A 26,721-nucleotide genomic window follows, 5' to 3' on the forward strand; every position below is an offset into this window, starting at 1 on the left:
CTGATTTGAAAGGAAAAACCCGTAAATTACATTGTTTATTACATATATTTTATTAAAGTTTTGTTTTCTTCCGATTTTTTCCCATCTGTATTCTATTTATATACCAACTACTGAACTTGTGCGCGTCTGTGTATCACCCGTGTTTTGACTACAAACATTCTCAGGGACGTTGTATTTCACACATTTAGAAGATTAAGGTTTAAAAGGGTGCAATGATGTTGCATCTCCCAAACGTCTGCTCAACGGGGCAGGAGTCGTTGTTTTTTTTTAATTGTACATGTACCAATAATCGTACGGGTAGATACTGAAAATTGATGCCCGTTTTGATGATTATATGAATTTTTGGTACATACTAAACCCAAAGGTTTTTAAACGTTTAAAATTGTGAATTTAAAAAAAAAAAAGCCGGAGTGTTTTTTTCCATAGTTTCTTTATTTTTTGTTATTAAGATATCAATTCAAATACATATGTTCCAATTACTTATGACTATCAATTATCACTCCGAGTGTAGAGATATCTAACGTATGAAGATTTGGTGCAGTCCAGTGGATTGTTTTTAAAACGGTCATGATGAAAATACTTGTAATTGTTGAATAACCGGTGAACTTAGATTGTATTACCTTTAGTTAATTCCCTTTGTAATTTATATATCAAACATTAGGTGACAATATAATTTTAGAATCATTGGCTGGAAAAATTCATATAAATATCAAATAATGAATTAAAAACCGTATATAATTTTGTTTTTTGATTTTTCATGTTGCTGTGATGGCGTAAAAAATGAATTAAGAATATCGTTTTTAAAAGGACGACCGTGTACTAAAGAAATTGTACGTTTTAGGTGTATAATGAATATTGAAATCCTTCAGCATTCTTATCAACATAATGTAATTATGTTGTAGGTATCAAAATTTCGTTCTGTCTTAATTGCTTCTAAATTTACAACATTTCTATCAGATTTTCCGTTTATCGTGAAGATCGTTTATCGTGTTTTGCGTTTATCGGATTTATTCTTGTATCCTATCGTATCGTGCATGTATCCTATTATATCGTGCATGTATCGTGTCCTATCGTTTATCATGTCAAGAAAAATGTGGCGAGTACTGTAAATGGAGTTATTCGTAGTAAACATCAGTGTGCCAAGAACGGCCTAACAATCGGTATGAAACACGTCAGACAGCATTTAACCCAATGAGAGGTTGTATTGACCAACTAGATCGTTATAACGACCATAGAATTTGCGAAATACTGACAAGCAAGACCGTTCAAACCCCTATACCATCAACTTGTTTGTCAGTAGCTTACCTCGATTTAAAAACTGACAATACGCAGAACAACCTCTTACATATCAATGTTGGGATTTTGTTCCTTTCATTACTTTAATTCATTTTTATTGGATTCTTGTGATTTTAATTATGTGCAGTTGTATTTCTATTTCAAAGTGTTTTCTTCATCAGTCATTTTGAATACATATCAACACAGCTTTATCCAGTTAAAATGAACAACTCAATCTGTGTCCAAATAAATCTGATAAGTTGGCTATATATATTTTTGTGTACTGGCGCTCTGAAGTGAAAAACGTTGCAGTGTAACATGATCATTGGCTGTACTGACGGTGGAGTTACTGCGGAGGAAACTGTGATAATTGTCAGACCAAATATCTAGCAAATGAAAGATGCAAAGGATTTGCTATGGTCATAAATGTGAATGTTTTACCTTTAGTTTGTTAATTGTTTGTTACTTTCATTTGTCCCTTTGAGAAAATAAAAATCCATGATTAAAAAGCATTGCTGCAATCTTGTTGATGCATAAATGGATGTGTCTGCAGTAAGCGTGCAGGAGTATTTAGCTATTTTGTTCGCGGCAAGCTTACAGCGATGTTCGCAGCAAGTTTGCAAGAAGCCCCCAAATATGGGAATGTGTGCGTTTGCAGCAAACTTTCAGCAACTTTCATTTTCATGGTAAAATCATAGCTGCGCGTTTGCTGCAAGTTTTGAACAAGTAAGCTGTAATGAATAATTCATTGTTATGTGGCTAGTATTAACAGCAATATTCGCAGCAAGCCCATTATTTGGTGAGGGTAGAGCGTTCGCCCCACATGCGTAAGGCCGGGGTTTGAATCCCGGCCGCGACAGAAATAACTCGTTAAAACGGGTAGTGACAGTTAAATTGATATTAATGGTATTTTAACATTCTCGTCTGAAGTCAGTATATTGCAAAGTGTTTGTTAAAATAGCATACTTTGCAAATACAATACGTCATGAGGTCAAGTGCTGTCCACCTTGATTAATACCAATTGTTAAGTCGTTCTTTGCAGACTGATTTTGACTACAGATCACACCGTTTATCTCTCGGTAGATGTGGCCTGTAAAACGGGGATGCTTACTCCCCTTAAAACAGTATCCCATCTCTGGCTTGCACAGGGTTCAGTGTTCGTCTTACATAGGGTTTATGACATTAAGCACAGTTCATTTTCTTCCCATTTTCGTAATAACGGTAAAACCCTATGCCCTTTTGACATTCACTTACAAATATTACATTGTTACCAGTGTATGTTGTTTATGCCTCCCAACGCTTTCGATACCAATATTGTGTTCTGGATATGATCAAGTTCTGAACCTAACAGGCTACTGTGTCATTAGTTGATATTTCAGTGGTGTGTAAAGTGCTATAAAGGCAGACTTTTGCAAATTATATGCTCGTTATAGTGGTTTTATTTGCAAATACAACCTGTCATTACATGTGAGTTGGATGCTGTCTAGTGTATTCCATAGCAATTCAATTCTAGTATACTTACACATGTCATTATTGGTAATATCGGTAGTTGAAAATAAGAATCTAAAATCACTTAATTTAAAAAGTCCAAGATTCATAGAATCCCAGTATATCATTTGGTGATATAACGTTGCCTGTTGTTATGAATTATGTGGAAGACCATGTCAGACGATGAAATGTCTCGTTTCACAAAGTGTGCTAAACAAAGACTGACAGCAAAGCAAAACGAGCCATGCACGCAGTAGAATAAAGCGATTTAAGGGATTCAAGATGCATAACTTTTCCCCAAGTCCCGCTGCTTTGATTATTTTGATTTGAAGGTTATATTATAGCTGATAAGTTAACAGTGAATTATGAAGTTAACAAATATTTCCCTAAAAGTATGAGAACAAGGTTTTGCTATAATGTATTTGTTTATATATATAATTCTCACAACAACAAAAAAGAACGTATTATGTATAATGGCAGCAGTAAATTTATATCAAGACATACTAAATGGAAAATTTATTTTGTGGAATAAATGAAGCATACCAATGAGTTTTTGAAGAAAAAGTGTTTGATAATATAATCAAAATGAATGAAAATGCACAATGAAAAGGTGAAAATAGCGAACAGTGATCGATGAACGGTGAAGATAACGAACAGTGATCAATCTCATAAATTTCATAAGCAACATAAGATAGATACTTGGGGAAACGCAGATCCCTGGACACACCAGAGGGAAGATCAGGTACCAAGGAGGAATAAGCATCCCCTGTCGACCGATCACATCCGCCATGAACCCTATATCCTGATCAGGTAAACCCATATACCCCATAAAGAATACGGGTGATAGTCACTCCTCCTGGACACCTGATGCCACGGTTAGGGATTCATGTCTGTCCAACTCTTAATTTTGTATTCCTTATACACATGTAGGAGTTCCCTGTTTATTACCTGACTTTTTGTTACATTCATTAACGTGGTTGAATGATTTATATACAGGTACTATATATCTGATATATTTATGTTCAATTGCGCTGCTTTCACTGACTTCCTTAACCGTTAACAACTTGTTCTGAATTGTACAGGGTATGCTCTAGATTGCTTTTGTTATTTCTACTCTCAATCTTTCAACGCTATTAATTGTGTGATAAAAATGCCCCAAAATGTCCTTGAAGTCTTGTCGCAAACCTTTCAAGTTTGTAAAACCCTGAGAACAGCACTGTATGTAGCCATAAAACGCATTTAAATATAATGGTACTTCAAATGCATACTTTCCAATGTGAAACAATAGAGAAACATTCCTGTACATGTAGATGATGAAGAAAATATGAAAATATAATATTTTACAGAAACCTTGATTTAACAAATCAAATCAAACAATTTAACACTCGCATTTGATTATTGAATTACATGTAACTGCTAAATATTTGAGCCCCCCCCCCCCACTTGTTGTTGTAAGAATACGTTGAAATATATCCACAAGTGTAGTATTAATTACCAAATTAGCAAGTGGAACGATTGGTTACAATAAAGGGAAGGGGGTATTACCGCGGTTTGCATTGTCGGATATGCCTGAGAATTTGATTTGAGCTGTTGATATTTTTAGACGTAAAAACAAAAAATTGCTTGTATTATTCTCTTCAATAAACCTTGAATCTGCCATCATCATAGTTGTACATGTATTATGAAGTCAAAACATAGCCATTATGTCAAGCATGGTCTTAGTCTGTCTTTCCATTTCGCTAAAAATGGTTCTAATGGTACACTGTATTTTGGAGCTAGTGGACCCCGATACTAAGAAGATAATCAACGTTCGATCACAATCTTTGCAAAATTTGCGCCATTTTTATGAGGGACCTCTGGACTTGGTGACCTTGTTTTCCTTGACTAGGGAATAGTTCCATGACTGTCTTTTTCTTTTTCTTTTTTTTTTGCGCGCGATTTACTCATTAGAACTAGCAGTACAATATAATTGTTGCTAATGCAATAATGTTTCGGATTTTTAGCTCCTTTTCTACATGTACTTGTATTCTCCGTATCAGTTTTGCTGGTTGTCTCTATTTCCTTATCGGCCTCCATGCAGAATATTATTGTTGTTATTGATAATGGGAAAAGCCTATAAACCTGTCTCCCTCTTTATACTGAGGAAATATTTCATATTTCGAGCACACACACCAATGATTATGATTAAGTATTTATAACATTATAAAGAAATAGAAATAATATAAGTATTTTAATGAATTAGTGAGCATAACTTTGACAAATACATGTACTTATATAAGCATTATGGGTAAACCCGTCATGCCAAAAATACATCGGCAGTATCAAGAACTTATAACAATGATGTTATCTCACTAATCAATTATAATGGTACTACGCTGTGACAATTTCCGTTTAAAATAGGAAATCAAACATTAATTTGCGAAGTTCCGGAAATCCAAATTAGAGAACAAAATTACAAAATTCATTATTTACAGAATGATTTTTCGTAAATGTGTTGTCTTATATTTGATCGTTGTTTCTGTGTGTATACAAGGAACCGACACCTGCAATCAAACGGGGTAATTATGACACTTATATTCATTATATGAATGACGCATAAGAAATTATTTCTTAGACATTGTATTTGGTGAAGAATTGCATCCTATGTTGAGAAATTGAAATTAGCAAGTGGGGCAGTGTCAGATGTTTTGTTTTTTCTTCAAACCAATGGTATAGATATCTGATATTATAGGGGTAACATTAAATCTATTTTTCTGTTGACTTTGTGATATCTTGTTGTGATGGATGCAAACATTTTTACATTTACCATAATAAAGAAAATTAAAAGTCACTACATTGTTGTTGATGTAAGTACGTTTGATTTGAAAATAACAAAAGTAACATTTTCTCGTCATTTAGACCGAACGGCCAGTGCTGTGAGCATTACAGATGGAACACAACAACAGGAGAATGCACTCGTACGTTCTTCATACTTTGTTTTTAAGCACTGGCAAAAAAGCAAAACCAGAACATTCACTTGAACATTTTTTTGATTTAGCCTGCCCTCAAGGGTACACAGGGGAGACGTGCGATGCAAAATGTCCTTATCCAACATACGGAGTTGCTTGTCAGAGTGTCTGCGCCTGCAAGATAATGTTTTGTAACGTTGTGACAGGATGCCCTGTTACTACAGGTAAGTATGTTTTCCACCGGATTTACGGTACGTATAGGAAATGAATGTAGTTTATTCATCTTTTTCACCCCGTACATATACTATTTCAATTAATATTCTGTTATTTCTATCTCCTTCTAGGCACCCGATCCCATCTATAATATATCCGGGGGTCACTGTTTGATCTACTCTTCATGTTGTATTCTATGTAGAAATTATGAGATTGGTCATTCTTCCTTATTTTCACATTTCATCCTGATGGTAAAGGTGAAGTGTGTCACAGTCTGCTTAATTAGATAATAGTTCAACAATGGCCATCGAATTCCATGGGCACATTTGTTTATAACATCTACTTGGCAGCCTGATTTACTTTGACGATTACATAACATGTTGACCCGGTTTCATTTGCGGACATTAGTGAATGTTTTGTTATTAAAATGTCAAAACAAAAATTATGTATTTCCCATGGGACCGATGAAAAACAAAAAAGGAGTAGGTACGGTTTGGGCCAAATTCTGCCCGGCGTTTATGGAGGAAAATTATTTTGCGTTGCAGATATTTTTCTGTCAAATTCCTAAAAGAGTAACTTATAGTAACTCTCAAAAGCATATGAAAATCAACTCATCTACGCGCATGCGTAGTACATAATCAAATAAAGTAAGGGCTTTCAGGCTGTTTGTGGTGTTTTCATGGTTTTTGTATTGATAAACTTGTGAAATTGAACACCTCTTTCCTCGTCGCCCGGAATAATTTTTATATGGATTAAAAATTTACGAAATAACTTACAATTCTTCTTAGTTTCATCCCGGTCGACGATGGAAGAGGGGTTAAAATATCGGTTGAAAGATGCTAACAAATTCGCCATCGTGACGCAATTTGCGTTGATCGTGGCGGTGGAAGAGGAAACGAGAATCATTTGAGTAGTAAATATATTTTCAAATAGTATATGCTCATATAGTTATTTGTTTAAACACTTTGACATTTATTAAAATCATCATGATAATAAAAATCCGGATAAATTTAAGCCTATCTTACAAACCGGATCCCATTTTTGTTGTTATGACTATAGTGTAAACAGAACGGTGTATAAATAGCACCAACCGACGATTCGTGAGAATTCATGTAACATACTAGGCAAATTACATTTAAATAGTTTATATAACGATGGACGATTCTTTCAATAAATAATATATTCATTGAAGATTCAAGCATTATTTTTTACCATTCGCATTCATTTGATTAAATGGGAAACGGCATGTGGTATATTACATGTAACAGCAGACGACAATATCCACCTAGGTACAAACGTACATCAGTGACGTATTTAGTGCGAGAGTAAAATTTTATATTTTTCAAAGACAACAATTTATTTGTGAGAAAGTATACGATGGTTATTCACGAATAATAAAAAAAAATTCGCACACTATCTATAAATATACACCGCCGCGGTGGCCGAGAGGTTAGAGCGTTCGCCCCGCATGCGGAAGGCCCATTCGATATAAATATACTATGTATGTATATACTTTCATAATGAGAAAATGCAGTTTATATTTGAATGGTTTTCTTTTATCATGGGGCAGGGGTTGGTTAGCAAATCTTTAAGTTTTATTTCTCTTGTATAAATTATTGAATGATTTTTGTATTTTACAACTTTTAAAGGATTTCTTTGGGCAAAAGTGGATACAATGACACTAAATTGCGAAAACCAAGTGTTGGGGTGTACAAGCTTTGTATCGCTTAGTTGTACAGTACCGAACACATTGACGATTTTTTGTGGATAAATCTGATCCTGATAGTGGAGAGTGAGAGTGTGTGTGAATATGTGTATGAAAGATGGTCTGTTTGAGGCATGGTATATTTATGAGAGAGAGAGAGAGAGAGAGAGAGAGAGAGAGAGAGAGAGAGAGAGAGAGAGAGAGAGTGAGAGACTTTTGAGAGTATTTTGACTTAAAAAGTTTTTCATGTTTTGAGAAATCATCAGCTGTATGTGAAGTACCACATATAAAACCTATGCTTAGAACTTAAAAGGCTATAGCATTGCTTTTTTTAACGTGCCATCACCTGCTGTGACACAGGACCTCCTTTTTTAAGGTCACGAAAAGCTGAAGATATCGAATAGTGATGAATTTGTGTAATTTCTATAAAGAATACAAAATAAAGAGTAGGGCAAACACGGACCCCTGGACACAGTCGAGGTGGCATCAGGTGCCTGTCTGAAAGACCCGTGATTCTCACTTTTGTCGAAGAGCACTGTATGTCTACGTCTCAGGTTCGACGTGGCATGTCATGAGCGGGGTTCGAACACACTATACCTCCCGGTTATACCCCCATCACACTAGGCCACATTCGCACTACGACCATGTAAAAATCGATGATCGTAGTGCGGTCGGGTACGTCGTAGTAAGGTCGTAGTAAGAACGTAGTAAGGTCTTTATAGTCGTGGAGCAACTATGAAAATGCTCAAAACAAACGTAGTGCGGTCGTGGTCAAATTTGATCGTAGTGGAAGCGTAGTAAGGACGTACTAAGGTCGTATTTAGATCGGCATGGTCATAGTATCATCGTAATGGGATCGTGATGCAGAAGAAAACGACTGCACTGCGATTCCACTACGCTCTCTATACGACCATCCCGTTTCCACTACGTTGTCATTACGATCATCCCGTTTGCACTACGTTTTCTTCATGCTTCCGCTACGATCACGGCACGTCCATACTATGTTGTTGAAGACTGTAGTACGTTTCTACCAAGCTCATCCCGTCCTTAATACGTCCTCACTACGATTTCACTGCGCGCAAGCCACGACCGAATCAAGTTATGTTCTTCCCCACACACTGGTATAAAAACTGAACAAAGGTTGCATATGACCATTGCTTCTTTGGAATCATGGAAAGGCCAGACCAAGAAATATTGATGGAGATGTTGATGCATATTCAGTTTATGGCACTTAACGACCAAGCTGCTATATTGTTACTTAGGCGAAGGAGGAGGATAATCGTAAGGCAGCGTAGATCTTGCTGGGTACGACCTTGGCTTTCTGTTGAAAGAAGACTTCAGTTTGGCCATTATGATCAACTGATGTAGTAAGATCGTGGTAGAATCGTAGTAAGATCGTGGCAGAAGCGTAGGAATCTCGTGTTGCAGTCATGGAAATCGTGGTGAGAGCGTAGTTAGAACGTGATGGACGTAGTGGGAGCGTAGTAAGAACTTGATGAACGTAGTGAGAACGTGGTGAAATCGTAACAAAGCCGTAGTTTAATCGTAGTGGAGTCGTGATAAGAGCGTAGTGAGGACGCAGTAACATCGTGAAGACAGACAAAATTACAAATTCATGCCGTTCGCACTACGATCTCACCACGATCTAAAAAAAAAATGATAGAACGTAGTGAGGTCGTGATGTAGTGTGACAGGGCCATTACGAAGCGAATGCCCTACCACTGATAACCGTAACTGTTTCATAATTATCTTCCCTTTGAAGTTGTGTTTCTAGTTTCTCAGCGTTTTTTCCCGAGTATACCTATGAAATGACATTTTGCTCCAACTTTGCTCCAACTTAATACCACGCATATAATATTGAGAATATACATATACGAAATATTGCGTGTGCCAATTTAAAAAAACAAATACCGATGAATTCTATTGTGCTCCGATTCGTGAAGAATTACATTGGTGATAACCCAAACTTCGCATAAAATTCAGTGATTTGAATTTGAGCTACCTTTGATGTCATCATTTTTTTTCGAATGCACGCGAGACTCTAACAAATATATTAATTTTTTTTATTAAAATTCGCCACAATAAAGGAAGTTGGAGACAGAAATAAGAAATCACTGTTACCAGTATATAAATGTTTCTTTAATTTGGTGTTCAAACCATTATATTTCTGCACCAGAAAAGCTTTCCGCGAATACCCGCAGTTTTTGCCCCTGTGCGTCATATCTGATGTGGTTTCAATTTCCATTTAACACCCATTCAAATCAGTACAAAAACCAATAATTTCACATTTATTAAGAATCAATACTTCTATGTGTGATACAGTTTATATTTTCCTACTCAAAACATCGTTTGGGGAGAACTCTCGTATATTACGTCAAAATTAACGTCAAATGTGGTGACGTCGTCAAGTTAATATAAAGTTTTCCGTTGAATATATTACAGCTACTATGGTAGATAAAGAATAACAATGGTCATTTTCATAAATGGCACATTCTCAAATACCAGATTTAGTATTTTGGTGAATTTCCTTGACAGGGCAGATTTTGGCTAAAACCGTACCTTGTCCTTTAATAAATTGCACTACTTGTCAGCTTATACATGAAAATTGATAATCATTCTTCTTGTTCCAAAGAATTGCAGAAGGCTATCACCTGTACATCCACAATGATCGAATGACAGAAACAAGAATTGCAGAAAGAAATGCATATCACTACTCTATATTAATGAACAATTAAACTCTTGCAATGAATAATTAAATGATAGTTCAGTACCGAGAAGAACATTATCTCCTTTCTGTGGTATATCAATTGTCTGATGATCGCTCTAGATTTGTCGTATAATCCAGGCTACTTTAAGTGCAATTCCTATTCGGAACTGAGTAAAACCGCAAATTTTCAAAGAACGACCAAAAATACGAATGAATGTATTCGGTCTGAAAATGTCCAATTTATCTTTCGTTCGATGCTGGAAAAATGTCATATTCTTCTCAAAGTCACGTAGGCCTAACTCAGTTTACCACCATAGTAGTTATCTAATTGCTTCCCAACTTTAAGTTTCCAAGCCTCGTTTTCTTCCAGACCTTCAGTGCGCATGTCTAGTCAAATAAGCTCAACATTATGTAAGCGCGGGTTAATGTATGGCAAACCAGGCATGCGCAGTGACACCCTTCCATTTCGTTCAAAGACTGTTCTATCATACTTGCTAGTTGATGATTGAACTAGGCCATTAAGTGGTAAATTTCCATGTAGAGAAGAAAAGGATAGAGAACATGCCGGTGCTTTGGCTTCTTGTTAAGAAAATCTTGCATAAGGAATCTACCCACACATATATTGTGCTTTTTATATGATGATGTATGTGCACCATATATATGTGTCACACTTTTCCCTTGATTCACTTACGAACAAAAAATCAAATGATTTAGATATGAAAGTGGCACTTAAATCAGAGGAGTGGGGAGTTGTTGCATTCATGTTATAATTTTTGTTTTGGGTAAGGGTTGCGATTATCTGTATTTGTTTAGGGATTTCTAGTCTATTTTAGGAAATGTAATAGCGATTTTGGTTTCTTCTTGCGTCAAGGTACAACGATGGAAAAGGAGAAAATATACACTTCGGAATCACATGTAATTTCTTTTGATGTCTCGTACAATGCGACTAACACTCAAAAGGAAATGTCAACGGTGAATTCCAAGAGCAACATCAGAATTCCAATAGAAGAAATAAAAGGATGGACACAACATCAGCGACACATAATGATTGCCATTATCTGTCTGTCAGTATTGATGATATTCGGATTTTCCATTTATCTAATGTTTTCTCTGCCCAGATCCTGTCTTCGATATTTCAAAAGCTGTCGACAAAATAGAGAAACTCGTGATCAAGTTATTGAACTCGCATAGACCTGTAGATGTTAACAAACCGAGTGTTTTATGCAACATTCCCTCATTCATGCTTTATGAAAAACATGAAGAATATGCTGGCTTTTTTTCCCATTTGAATTATCTCCCTATCTGATATGATTCGTGTGCATGTGACTTCATAGTCAATATGATATAGCCAAGTAAACCTAAATGTTTTACTTGTTACTTGATAAAATTCATAAAACAGGATATAGATGTGAATTGAAAAGTGTCTTATTTTTTAACAATACACCAACTCGGTGGGAATTGGAAGGATTAAGAAAATCATACCAGAGCGTGGATATAATCTATGCAACTAATCCCTTAAGGGGGTGTTAGATTGCACATATTAAAATAGAGCTGCCTGCAATAAGATAAAATGGATTCTGCAAATAAATCAGGTCAAAACCAGCTGCAGATTGGATCCATCCATCGATTCTTAATTTGATGGATGAAAAATCTCCGTTTGCCTACAGAACATGTGATATTGTAAAATGATCTGATTCAATATTTCCCTTTGCACTGATAAACCGAACGATCATTATCAGATACAAGTCCTTAGTAATTCGTAAAAGTATGCCGACGTGAAGCATTGTAGTTCATTTCATCAATGTTTTCAAAAAGGAAATTTGTTTTCCGTATTTTCACTTTTGCCGGAATTCCCGACTGTTGAAATAGACGTAATACATTTATTAAGATTCATACGCACATTATTTATAACTGTTGTGGTACATTCCTGAGGATTAAATTGCTATGATTACATTTTTTTAACTCATTGTTTAATCATTAATAATCCATAGTTTGATATTGATGATTCCAATGTTATATATTACAATTGTTTTGATTGGATCAACATTAATCTAAACGAAATTGCAAACATCCATAAATCCAAAAACCCTATGCATATGTACACACCTGAAAACAAATAACAGTGTGGGGAAACTATCTAAATATTTGAAAATGATAATACAGACAGCGAATTAGAATTATAAGAATCGCACTTCTATTAAGTTTGTGAGTAAAATGTCCAGAGTTGACACATTGATAAATTCTTCAAAAAGAATGCTTAATCCTATATTAGATTCACTCAAGTGTGACTCGACATTATCTCTCAATATGTTGTATAAATATAGTTTTACCTATAAGATAACCAATATCCGCTGGTTGGAATGTAGGGGTTTGTAAAATTAATGCTAATAAAAACATTTACTCACAAAAAAGCGGCGGTATACAATATAGGGGCTACAATTTTTTAATAAATGTTGAGGAAGTTATTTCCTCAGCATTTGAGCACAACTACACAGGATGCTACATCGACGCATTTAATGGTTCAATACTGATTACATTGCTGCAAACACATTGCACATCTATCACTGAACACTATCCAGTTGAAACGCTTTGTGTCAATTTAAATTTTGAAAGGGTTTGGTAGGGACTGCATTGTGTGGCGTAAGGATTGATAAATCAAAAAAGTTATAAATCTGCACGATATAGCATCAAAATTGGTACCGTATGGGTTTTACATTCTGTTTCATTAAATATATATTCTTATTTTATACTTCTATACGTGTATTTCAGTTTTATGATTTATGATACAAGTAATTGAGACTTGGAACTCATTCAAATGCTATAAGTTCTTAAATTTGGTTGATACACTGCATGTTTTCCTAACAGAACGCCGATTCTAAAACCGATTGAACCAATTTACATCAAATTTTGTATAAAAATTCCGTATTTTCGCCAATAATTCAAAACTTTGATCTCTAACCCCCACTTTTTAATTTACAATTCAAATTTTAAGGCAAGACCTAGAAAATAATGTGAAATTTTAGAAATTGACATAACTCCATGTATATCCTTATATTCTCATAAATTTGATATCATATTTTTTTCGCATATCAAATGCAAAAAGGTCATTATATATTTCCATTACTAGCATTGGACAGTTTTATCTGCAGTTTTAGAAGACATGATTATGTATCTATTTTATGCAATGATTGATTTGTGTTGCTTATGTAGTGTTGACACCAGCAAACAAATCAATAAATCTTGAATCAATTGTAAGTGGAAAACGTTCATTTTTAGAACATTGTACCACAACAACAAGCTTTGTGACCCCCGTTTTTCTTTTTAATTTCTTAATTCTTCGATGTACAAATCAAAAATACACTACCCACTGATATCACCAAAATATCATGTGCGAACCCATTTCAGGAGAAATCAAATCCCATTTAGTCGTTGTTCTTTACACCATCGTGAATAATGTTAATTTCCGTGTGCATCTGTCTACCAGTCGTCTTCAGTTAGTGTTTCCACCGAGAGAAGGTTTGATGGTTGGTTTAATATTGTTTAACCTCCCGCTCGATAATTATTCACAGCCTGAATCCATTTCCCTATTTTCATGAAATGAATCGAGAACAGTTTTATTTAAGAGCAATTACACCCTAAATCACTTTTTAAATAAATTATTGCTTCTTTGCAATCATCCATATATGTCTTCTGATTGTGTTGAATGTGTATTCATTGAAATCGTTTTGGTACTTGAATAATAACATGGTTTCAATCAACAGAGGGATAAATTAAGGGAATGTTCATAAGATGATCAACTCGGTGATGTCGAATAGTTTTGGGAAATCCATCATCACTTTGGGTCCCCGGTTCTCACTGATGTGTTCTCTGAACTATCCAACACTATCTCGTAATTGGCTTGAGAAGTAGATGGTGATATGTACATTGAATTTATAATACACCGATGATGGGGTAAAGCAAACTCTGCCACATACATGTATCACTATAGAATGCATATATGGTCACGTCTAATGAATCTGGTCTGCTGCATACTTCAAAGCAAAGCAGAACAGACCTTAATGCACCGGACATACCGCACAACACAAGGTTTACTTTCTACGTCTGTTAAGGTGTTATGTTGTGTCTGGTGGGTATTTTTGTGAAAATTAATTCAATTCCACACTTTTATAAGTAAATATTTTCAAAACATAAACTATACAGTTAAAAGTCAATAACACAACACTAAAATTTTCCTTTGCTCTTTTTTCATACTTACAGATAATCTTTCAACTCACTCTGTATTTTCACTGACTTTCCATAGATCTGCATACAACTTACAATTGACAAATATATTTTTCATACCACATGTACCTTGGGTTAATATTATTATACAGACGACATGACATATTCACAAAAACAAGTCCCTGTGATTTAGTCATGTAAGTTTCAAAGCCTAAATTTAAAAATTCTGAAGCATCATATTTACTTCATTGCCTGGCACATAAGCTTTAACTATCATTATGTAATTATCCAAGTAGTGTTCGATACAAATAACATGATGGCATGACTATAAACAGAAAGTACAAAAGAGTCATAACTTCTTTACACGTCGTGTCCAAATAACAAAAGCGATATAAAATAGATGATTTAAGATTTTACTGAAAAAAAAAATTCCTGTGTTTTATTTGCAAATATTTGTACTTGTTGTTAAACTGAAAATACGTATTGTGATAACATCATTTTGGAAATAAGTTGGTAAACCAGTAATACATTGGATAAATATTGCAGTTCTTTTCATACATTATACATATTATCTACAGCACGTATATTTAAATAAAAGGAATATACATGTTTGTAAATGGGACAGATGTGGAATGCTATTACGAAATAAAAGACTTTAAAACCTTTAACATGATTACTGACAGCTTATCTTAAAACCTTGAACAGCATAACTTTACTTCCGGGTTGTTGGTTTATCTTGCTCTCGGTGACTTGTTGACTATGGGATTCCGGACTGTAGCATTATTACATGTATCACTAGGGATAAGTCTGTGCTACGGTAAGTAAATCTGTTTTATTGCTTGATTTTTCAAATTAGCTTCACTTCCTGAAATCTAATCCTAATGCACATATATTCGTTAAGAAATTTGTGTTGATATATGCGCAGGTATAATGACACGTAAGAATTGCTGGGCATTCGACGCACATTCTAAATCAAAGTACTTAAAGTACTCGTGGGAGTTGAACATTGTGGAAATTCAGTTAGAAAAGATAGTACTGGAAGGGTAGGGGGATAAATGACTGAATATTATCATGATTTTAGATACAAATCAACTGTTGTTGTTTTTCAAAGCGTTACAACAGCAAACATGGATAATGAGTAACTGAAGTCGTGTTGTTGTTTTCTAGAATTTAACCCCTTTATATTCTCATGAAAAATGTGACCACATATTATGGCCCAAACATTCAAATCAATATGGTTATCAATGCCTTGCAGTTATGGAGAAGTTTTCCCCCTGTATATATACATTCAAGTTTAATCCTAGTTATAGCTAATTCTAAGGATTCATTACTTGAAAAGGTAGTCCAATATGCTAAACTATCACATGAGTATACTACAGTCCTGTAGAGGATCAATGGAATGGTAAATAATTGTATAATAACTCAAAATAAATGAAATGCAAAAAAATTAAAAATTGTCGGGCATCGGAAATGCACAAGCCGAGTTGCGCAAGGAATGGGCATAGAGGGAACCGGCAGAAAAGTTTTCAAGAATTATCAAGCAGGGAGCAAAATTTTGCGTACATAAATTTCAGCCGACTTAAATCCTTTGTAACCTTGACATTTAACCCTTGACCAAAATCAATAGGCTTCTTTGTCTCATCAAGGGCGATAATCCATCTAAGTTTAATTGAGATCCTATAATTTGTTAAAAAATTATAGTGCAGAAAACAAAATTTTCTCCAAATTTCAGTCTATTTATAGCCACTGTGACTTTGACCTTGTGACCGCGGAATCGATAGGCTTCTTGTCTTACTTAATCGATCTAAGTTTGATTGAGTTCCTATAATTCGTTCAAGAGCTATGGTGCGGAAAACAAAATGTTCTCCAAATTTCAGTCTATTTATAGCCAGTGACTTTGACCTTTGACCTAGTGACCCCAGAATCGATAGGCTTCCTCATCTGACTGAGGGTGACAATCCATCTAATTTTGAATGAGATCCTATAATTTGCTCAAGAGCTATGGTGCGGAAATGAAATGCTGATGCGTGCCTGCGTGCCCGCCTGCCCGCCCAAAGGCACTTCATCAGATCATAAGCCGAGTTCGACTTCATCGCAACTCCGCTAAAAATGAAACACTAGTCAAATAATGTTATTTATTGCCAAGGTATTTGGGATATTATACTGTGGCTCAAACAGGGGGTGAATGAACCTGACAGTATGGAAAGCATATAGTGGAATCAGACTTGTGATGCTGGAAATCTATAGTGATTGATAAACTATACATGTACAAGATCCATAACTATTTTTTTTCCTTCAGTTTGTGAGGGAGAATCCTCATGTCTCTTTCATCTGTAGACAAATAAACAATGTGTTTTGACCAGAGCAATTTCCAATCCTTTTTGCAGCATAAAATCAACATTGTGGCAACTGGGTTAAACTTTGATAGTGAAGTAATACATGGCAGCACCTTATTCCATGCTCTTAAAATTTCTGTTTGACACACACTCATGACATCCACTCAAACATTACAGAGTGCAGCAAAATCCCATTGTAATAGGGGATTCAAAATGGATAACTGGTACAAAATATGTTACATACTATTAAAAAAGGATAATGAATTTGACATATTGATGTCTTGGAAAAGGAAATTCTGACATCGGGGCTCTAAGCGTTTTCAAACATTGTCATTTGATAAAAGTGTTCTACATTTTTAAAAATAGAGATTAATATGTCTTTACATACATAGGTGAGAAAGTTTCCATTATTCCTAGCCGAGACATAACATGTATGAGCAAAAAATTCATAAACAAATATCACACTACTCACGTAGAAAATGTGGACCTTACCGTCATCAAGCGCAGCGAAACACGCCATTTCGAGATTATAGTCGACGAAAGCTCGGTAACAGTAATGAATAAGGTACACTCATTTTGTATCTATTTTGTGACTTTCTTTATTAAAAGGAACAGTTCTCTAATGTGTAACGTGCAATTACTACGTAATTCAATAACTTGAAGCATGAAGCAGTTTCACTTTGCCACCGGATATAAGAAATTGTATTTCGTATTCCGATCCCAATCGAAAGTTGTTGACTGGGAATGACGTGTTTTAATTCAATCTACATGTAACATCAAGCATTTTTTATATCACATTAAAAAAAAAAACCAAATATATATACATACACAATGTTGTAGAGTTATTTCTTGTAAATTTTCTGAGGTTTCGTACCATATTCGATATTTCGCGCCACGGTGTCAATAGGGCTTGTGTGCAGTTGTCGTTCGTTTCCCTATCAATGTTTATAGGTGACGCTGCGCTACAAACGACAATTTTCAACCTTATCTTTTATTTTTCTATGTCTATCAGTATCAATTTGATCGAAATCTTGTATTCAAATTAATTTGAATACAATATCATTGCATTTATTTACATGTCAATTATCAAAATTAGATTAATTCAGAAAAGTTACATGGATTATTTAATGGCGGATGTTTATAAAAGTTTATGTTGATTTACCTAGGAGTAAATCAGCTGACACAGAACCCCCGCTGACGACCAGTATACAAATCAATACAAATTACTGCGCAGAAAAGTGCGTGATGACCCAGGGAGATTGAACATATTTCAACTCCCAAAAATCAAAAGAAAATTAAATGTGATGTCCTGATAGATATCTCACATTTTGGGGAATTATTTTGAGATGATTATGCGCTATTTATGATGCATTTTTCTTCATTTTTATTGGACTCACTGAGATATAATGTTTTGTACTTGTATCAACTATTTAATGTATACAATTTTTAACATACAGAAACGTGGGTGTCGAAGTCCATGTTTTACGTCAAGCTTATTTCAAGATGACAAATTCTTCAGATTGAAGAGCATTTAAATTGTGTAAGAGTAGGTGTTCAATGATGCCAATTTTAGGCCTATGCTCGGCGCTTACGGTCTTTGAACACGGAGGGATCTTTATTGTGCTATACTTTCTGTGACACTGGGTCTCAATTTTTGCGGTCTCACCCGAAGGACCGCCCCATTCAGTTGCTCCTTACGACAAGCAAGGGGCATCCGGATCCTAACGGGAAAACACGCACAATGCACAAATGTAACAAACTTGAATCTGCACAAAGTTTTGCATACAGATGTATAATTTCCCCCTCATATGGAGACGGGATCATAGACGGTGAAGGACTGCAAAATGTAAGCCTATGCTCGGCGCTCACCGCTTTGAGCAGGGAGGAATCTTTTTCGTGATAAACCTGCTGTGACACGGGGTCTCGGTTTTTGCGATCTCATCCGAAGGACCGACCATTTAGTTACCTCCTACGACAAGCTAGCGTTACGAAGGGCGTATTCTAACCCTGATCTCCACGGGAAAACGCGCAAACTGCAAACTTTAATAAACTTGAATCTGCACAAGCTTTTACATATAGATACATATCTTTTTGAAAATCTGCTTCTCAAGAACCATCAGGCCAAAGAAGTTGACATTTACATGAAAGTTTTCTGTCATAGTACAGATTCAAGTTTGTTAAAATCATGACTCCCGGGGTTAGGTTGGGGCCACAACAGGGGATCAAAGTTTTACATACAAATATATAAGGACAATTTTCAAACATGGGTTAACGTGACTCAGGTGAGCGATGTGGCCCATTGGTTTCTTGTTGTTTTGATGGTTGTTTTTTTTTTTTTTTTTTTTTTTACAAATGAAATAAATCGTATAAGGTGACTTATTTCATTTTTGAAAACTCAAAAATTAGTACCCTCCCAATTACTCTTTAGCTTAAATATTCAAAATGTTACGATTTTAATGTAAATAAAGTACAAATGATAAAAATCAGTACACATTGTCCATTGCCTAGAATTTGATATTTATTTTTGCAAAAATAATTAGCAAAATATGAAGTTATACTCCAAAGTATTTGCTTTTTTAGGTCAAACTTGTTTTTCATGATTTTTGGAAATATATGAATCGATTCCATTTATTCTTTTAAATACATTTACCTTCCTGTAAATAATCGCGTACAGTACAGTTTACAAAATACGGAGAGTACAATCAGCAAAATTTCCGTTTCGGCATTCTTCAGTCATTATTTGTATCGACATTGTTTTAGTTTATAGCCCAATGCTGTTTTGATAGTAAATTACGTGCTATTTATACTTGATACATATTATACAATGGTCATTATCAGTTTGATTGATTCTAAGCGTTTGAATGGATCTCAACATGCCGTTACAACATTGGAAAGGAGGAGGTATTCATATGTAGAACATTTGAATCTACAATTATTTATCAATTTATTCAAATGCGAAATAATTCGATATCTAATCACTAGGTTACAGATTCAAATTCATATTGACCGTAGGAAAAGGGCACAAAAAATAACGTAGTTTAACAGTTACGGAAATCCTTTATTTACACTCCCTTATCAAGCATGGTCACATTTTTCATAGTAACTCTCATCAATCCGTTTTTGATTTTTCAAAGAATGAAAGCGCTGCCGTGTATGTTATTTCTATATCTAATAACACATCAATTAAAACATAATGCACGAGAGAAAAATCCTTTATATTTACATTCACTGAATCCATTTCTCTTATGAGAGGTGAACATAACGAACAATGACCAATCTCATAACTCTTATAAGCGATGCGAAATAGAGAGTTGGGCAAACACGGAACCCCTGAACACACCAGAGGTGGAATCAGGTGTGTAGGAGAAGTAAGCATCCCCAGTTTTATCGCATCCGCTATCATAAGCCGACAGTGATGTAACATTTTGCATAGTGAACTATTCTAATGAAGTAACAAAATGCGCAAAATTAGTTCTATTGATTTTACCCATGGAAGCTAAATTAGTTAAGGTATGGAATATACTCAGTTTATTCATTAAACAAGAAATATGTGCGAACGTAATATATGTTCAAATGTAAGACTTTGATTTTGTAAACTGTAATAATATCATGTCTAGGTTAAGAAGTTTTTAAAATAAAAATGTACTTATCCCTTTGAAATTAAAATGCTTGACATATTCACGACCTCAGTTGTCTTACGTAAACATCGTATTCATTACTCACTGAACAGGGACGAAATAATTCAAAGCGAACAGATAGGTTGGACGAACGGATTTAGAGCGAACATGCAATGGGGCGAAACCACTCGGGTTCAGTAGCTTGATTATATCCATAGAGATACCGTGTTGTATGTGCGCAGGATGAGTACTCTTGTCTTTGTAATATGAAATCAAATTAAGAAAGCTTCTCCATCGTCAACTTCCCATATTTATGTAGCAATATTCCATTATCACCTGCATATGGTGTTTATATCTCTCAACTGATTCTATATTCAAGAACTTGTTCTGCGTATAGTCAGTTTTTAAATCGAGGCAAGCTACTGACAAACAAGTTGATGGTACAGGGGTTTCAACAGTCTCGATTAAAGTCAGCATTTCGAAATCTATATGGTCTTTATAACGATCTAGTTCGTAAATACAACCTATTATTGGGTCAGATGCTGTCTGACGTGTTTCATACCGATTGTTAAGCCGTTCTTGGCACACTGAATTTGACTGCGGATAACTCGGTTTACCCGATCAGGATATAGGCCTCATGGCGGGTGTGACCGGTCAAAAGGGGATGCTTACTCCTCCTAAGCACCTGATCTCACCTGTGTTGTGTCCAGGGGTCCGTGTTTGTCCAACTATCTATTTTGTATCACTTGTAGGAGTTAGGAGTTATGAGATTGATCACTGTTCGTTATCTTCACCTTTCATGATTTGGTATCAAAACGCATTTGTTCATTTTCATTGATTATTTTATAATGAGCATCTAACATTCCATTATTCTTTTAGTTTATTATCATTTTCGTTAACATTTCTTTAAAAGGAAGGCAGAAAATGTTCTTAAAACTCGGTATACAGGCCAAATATACATTCACACGGATTTGAATCAAGGATTTATTTTCTCGCGTAGAGATAAACTTCCTTGATGGCTATCAGCTTTCATGGAAAATCAACATAGATCAGTAATTTTGCTTTCTCATAATAGTATTATGAGATACGATCTCGATATTAAATTCCCATGGTATGTATCGGCTCTCACAGAAAAACGACTAGTATCAAGGGATTTTTTTTTCTTTGCGATCATGTAGAAAACAACATCATTGATCCTAATCAGCTTTAAAATAAAACCAATGAAATTGATCACTGTTTGTTATCTCCACCTTTCATTCATATTTTCACTCACATTCTATTCCAAATCAAAACGTTCATTTTCATTCATATATTTGATAAAATATCGTCCCTATCTGTGACTATTTTTATACCGAGAGCTTCTGCTTTGAGGTTGTTAGGTTTTTGTGTGGTTTTTCTCCTTTAATTTTCTCTGTTTTGCTATCTTATAGACAAACTCACAATTTGCGTGCCTATAGACAGGGCTTCACAGCATAAAAGAAAGCGTATCGCACTAGTTTGCAACAAACATACATTCATTGTAAAAGCAATCTAATTTTCAACAGAAACATAATGATATGTCGATATATCCCCGAAAACACGAAATAAATGACACAACAAAGCCGACCACTTATGTTTCATAATTAGATATTTTATTGAAAGTAAATATAGACACTAACGGCAAACTAACAACTCAACTTTATGACAAACGGGATGATTTCAGCTTCTCAATCGTCAATTTCCCATATTTATGTAGTAATATTCGATGATCACCTGCATATGGTGTTTATATCTTTCAACTGATTCGAAAAGCAAGAGAATATTTGCTTATAATCAGTTTTTAAATCAAGGCAGACTACTTACAAACAAGTTGATGATGCAGGGGTTCAAACAGTCTCATTCAAAGTCAGACTTCCGAAAATTATATGGTCATTATAACGATCTAGTTTGCCAATACAGCCTATCATTTGGCCAAATGATGTCTGACGTGTTTGATAACGATTGTTAGGCCGTTCTTGGCACACTGATTTTGACTACGGATAACTCCGTTATTAATATTACTAATCTTTACCTTCTATTAAAATCCAAATAAATAAAAAAATATTTTCAATATTTAATTTCGATTTACTTATATTTTTTTTAATTTACTGATTTAATAAATTAAATAAGATAGTGTTATTAGAAAATCATTGAATAAATTAAAAAAAAATTATTTTATTATCTTTATTTTTTTATTTAGTTTTAATAAACATAAGTTACTTCTTTATTTCATTATGATTTATGACCTATGATCACATGCATGTGTCCGGCCATCAAGAGACAGTGCCACAGTCATCAGACGTGTTGATAGACGATGGTCTTCATTCATTTATATTTATTTATGTTTAAACCATGGGACAACCCATACGTCCCATATGGAGCATATGTATGTTACTACAACACACTTCAACTTCACTATGTTGGTGCATTTGGGAGGTGTTGGAGGGTGTGACTGGATAGCAATGAGATGGATAGTATAATGGCTGATAATACAGACACCATTCGGTTAACAATATATAGTTAACCAATCCCACCAATATGAAATTAAATCCTCCCATGGGGATCCGGGTTAGAATAGGTCCGCAGTACCCCCTTTGCTTGTCGTAAGAGGCGACTAAATGGGACGGTCCTTTAGCTAAAACCGCAAAATACGAGGTCCCATGTCAGCGAGTATGGCACGATAAAGATCCCTCCCTGCTCAATGGCCATAAGCGCCGAACATAGACCTAAATTTTACAGACATTCACCGACAATGGTGACGTCTCCATATGAGTGATATATTCTCGAGAGGGACGTAAAACAATAATCAATTAATCATATATTTGACGCAACTTAACAGTTCATTCCAACGTTCAAATCTCCCTGTGCAAATTAATGAGTTTTTATACCATGTGAGAAATAACTAAGAATCTCGAACATGAAAACTTGAAATTGCAATGCGCAAATACTACCCAAAATGTTTAGATTCTTTATGGATATTGTTGCTCGATGTAAAATCATTTCCCAGTTCATTGTTTTACCGTAAAACTGTTGTGCATTGTATCGGATTTAAATATATATATTACTGGATTTTACAATACTGAAAATGTAAGTAAAAATCACGGAAACAAGTTTACAAGGTTTCTGCTTTAAAATCTGTTCTACAGAATTAGGGAACTCAAGCAATGAAGGGGTAGAAATTCACCTTAACTATGCAGTGTAGTATGTCATCATAAAAGCCCGACTTTCAGTACTTTAAGTACTTTGATTAATACCACCTGCGTAATCATCACCAAATATGGAGCGTAATACAAATGGGTCAAGCACATGTTATTTTAGTACTGGAAATCTAGTTCATAATTTTAAAACAATCCATAAACAAATAAATTTAAACAATAACATGTCTTTCTTTGTTGTTTCATGGGGTAATGAAGGTAGCAATCATTGCTTACGTGGGTTGTGATTTTTTCCCCTGCAATGCTAGCTACCTTCATTTTATTGTTTAAATAATTTCAAAATCATCAATATATTTTAGTTGAGTTAATGCCATCCATCTTGGGATCTCCGTACCTGCAGTTACGGACATCACATTAACCCCATTGCATTTGTGTGTTTCTGTAAGCTTTGTATTGGCTACTTTCTAATAAGCAAAGTTCAGCCTTCTTTCAAACTTCGCATAATGTATCCCGAAGTATAAGGGTAAATCAATTGTCTTTTTTATATTTTATAAAGTACATGATCTATTTAGCAAACGTTTTTACAGAAATGCGTCATCTGCACTGTATGTAATTATTAATCGATTAAACATATCAAAGAATTATATTATACTATAGCGATTTGGTTCAAAGTAAAATGATCGCGCAACTATCCATCTACTTCCGATTTTATTATGCATCTCGTCAGATGTATTGATTAGATCAGTGTTTATCTTACCCCAACACCAAAAAACCGCTTCTTAAAATTCTTATGTTGGGTTTTTATTATATGGTGATTTAATGTATTTCTTTATAAAGAAAATCTCTCAAAGGATCGTACAGCTGTACAGAGTACAACGTGGACTTGTCCAGCTAATGATCCAACATGTACAACTTACTTACCAAGCAATGCAGTAGACGGAGACATCAGTACATGTATACGGACTGAGTGGATTGGTTATATGTCTCAGTACAAGACGGTATGGTGGTATGTAGACCTTGGGGACATAAAAAGTGTATACAACATCAGGATACAGTTCAGGGACTACGGTCAACAGTATGGTAATAATCTTTTCTACTTGTGAAAATCGGTGTAACATGAACATAATGTATTCGGTATATTTTTTTATATATATAATTAAATACGCATGTCAGATATGCACATGATTATAGATACATACAAAATATTATCAAAAGGAATAAAGGTTTTGGATGTATGTAGTAAGGATGAACACGTGTTTCGCAAAGGGATGTATGAACAATGTACCATTAATCATTATTATATGCTCTCTCTCTCTCTCTCTCTCTCTCTCTCTCTCTCTCTCTCTCTCTCTCTCTCTCTCTCTCTCTATATATATATATATATATATATATATATATATATATTGTTATATATATTTAGATATCTGTTCGGATCCCTCTTGACGCTCGATGTGAACACTTTTCTATTAACATATATTACACTCAATAATTTTAATATGCAGACATTTTGTTTATTATGAGCTTTTGTAATGTAATTGGTATTGTAGTTCCTTTTATATTTAGTTTTCTTTTCGATGTAAAGGTTCTATCGTACTGAGGAAGGGACAGGTTGTCCTGAAAATTCGACAATTCACAGTTGTTCGGGTGGTTGGTAATTGTTAGTACTCTTTATATCCTTTTTAATTGACCTCGTATCTACTAATAGATCGGGGACTTTGGATGTTGAGTGTTGTTGGATTATTGTGCTATATATATATATATATATATATATATATATATATATATATATATATATATAATTACTTTTCGCAATGATCGGTAAAAGTATAGGTAAAAAATAAAAAAGATACACGAAGACGTTTAGTAAAGCTTTAGCGCTTTCATTTCAAATCTTCAGAAGCTTTACATTTAGTAACATAGCGACGTTAGGTCACAAACACTGGAACGTTAAAACTAAACAAATCTAGACGTCATTACATACTGACTGTTGAAACGTATTGTTGATTGTGACGTCATAGTAAAGCAAAATAAATTTCGACGTCATAAGACACTGAACGTTAAAACATAGTGTTTACAGTGGTGTCATTATAAAGTAATGCGTGAAAACATTTTCATTTTCAAATATGATATTGAGTTTACTAGGTTTTACGGAGGCGTAGAAAGGCCAAATACAAAAAATATATTATTCGTTCGGACAAATTAGTAATTCGTTCGGACGAATTACCAATTCGTTCGGACGAATTAGCAACTCATTCGGACGATTTACCCGTTTGTTCAGACGAAATAGAAATTCGTTCGGACGAATTAGCAATTTGTTCGAACGAATTAGCTATTCGTTCGAACGAATTAGCAATTTGTTCGGACACATAAGTTATTAGTTCGGACGAATTAGAATTCGTTCGGACAAAATACTAATTAGAACTCTTTTGTGTTGAAAATATGAAAGAATCATGAGATAAAGATGGCGTTACTGGAAAAGGTACAGTTCTGCCTTTTTCTTTGATTGAATGAAGGTGAAATTTTATATTATTTGGAAAAGTTTAATAACATTGTGATAAGCAAGGGAACGCTTAAAAGAGTCCTTTCTTCCGCTCGACTGTTTAGAAGAAAGCAATATTCTGATTTTCTTGCACTGGCTTTATTCATTGAAGGAAAAATGGAGACATCAGACAAACTTCGTGGATATAAATTAATGCATCTTCAACAGTCCGGGTATACCGTGACACAAGAAACTGTTCGACTTCTGCTTCAGAAAATTGATCCGTTATAGGTGTGCAACTTCGTAGTAGAGGGATACTAAGACGGCGTGTTTATACAAATCCTGGTTTGGATTTCATGTGGCATATAGACTCTTACGACAAAATAAAACCCTTTGGTATCTGCAGTAATGGATGCACTGATAGGTACTCTAGATACGTGATTTGGCTGGAGGCGTTTACAACAAATAGTGACCCTGCTGCAATAGCAAGTTATTTCATGTCAGCCGTGTCATGTTGAAAATATGCAGACTTTTTCAGGATATGAACATCAGGATGAAT

General features: G+C 34.7%; 2 protein-coding genes across 3 annotated transcripts in view; both read left to right on the plus strand.

Annotated features, from left to right (window-relative positions):
• The first annotated feature begins 5,218 nt into the window (after positions 1–5,218).
• LOC125673267 (uncharacterized) lies at positions 5,219–11,773 on the plus strand. The gene is made up of 4 exons (XM_048909778.1): positions 5,219–5,321; positions 5,662–5,720; positions 5,801–5,935; positions 11,208–11,773. Exons 1-4 carry the CDS (start codon positions 5,239–5,241, stop codon positions 11,525–11,527), a joined length of 597 nt encoding a protein of 198 aa, XP_048765735.1. The 5' UTR covers positions 5,219–5,238; the 3' UTR covers positions 11,528–11,773.
• A 3,495-nt stretch (positions 11,774–15,268) lies between these two features.
• LOC125673259 (multiple epidermal growth factor-like domains protein 10) overlaps positions 15,269–26,721 on the plus strand; it is a 42,071-nt gene continuing 30,618 nt past the window's right edge. For both annotated transcript variants that reach the window (XR_008801057.1, XM_056158367.1), the window contains exons 1-2: positions 15,269–15,374; positions 24,521–24,763. Coding sequence is in view for 1 of the 2 variants with exons in the window: in XM_056158367.1 (XP_056014342.1) it covers positions 15,317–15,374; positions 24,521–24,763 (301 nt within the window). In the remaining variant the exon portion in view is untranslated. The remainder of the gene's footprint in view (positions 15,375–24,520; positions 24,764–26,721) is intronic.

This window comes from Ostrea edulis, chromosome 3 (assembly GCF_947568905.1).
Source record: "Ostrea edulis chromosome 3, xbOstEdul1.1, whole genome shotgun sequence".
In the NCBI taxonomy this organism is placed as follows: Eukaryota; Metazoa; Mollusca; class Bivalvia; order Ostreida; family Ostreidae; genus Ostrea; species Ostrea edulis.

What these genes read in the sequence shown, in the direction of transcription:
- LOC125673267 (XM_048909778.1), top strand. Translation starts at nt 5,239, where the DNA reads ATGATTTTTCGTAAATGTGTTGTCTTATATTTGATCGTTGTTTCTGTG. An exon ending in GACACCTGCAATCAAACGGG is followed by an intron (nt 5,322 to 5,661) that starts GTAATTATGACA and finishes CTCGTCATTTAG; the next exon opens with ACCGAACGGCCAGTGCTGTG. An exon ending in AACAACAGGAGAATGCACTC is followed by an intron (nt 5,721 to 5,800) that starts GTACGTTCTTCA and finishes TTTTTGATTTAG; the next exon opens with CCTGCCCTCAAGGGTACACA.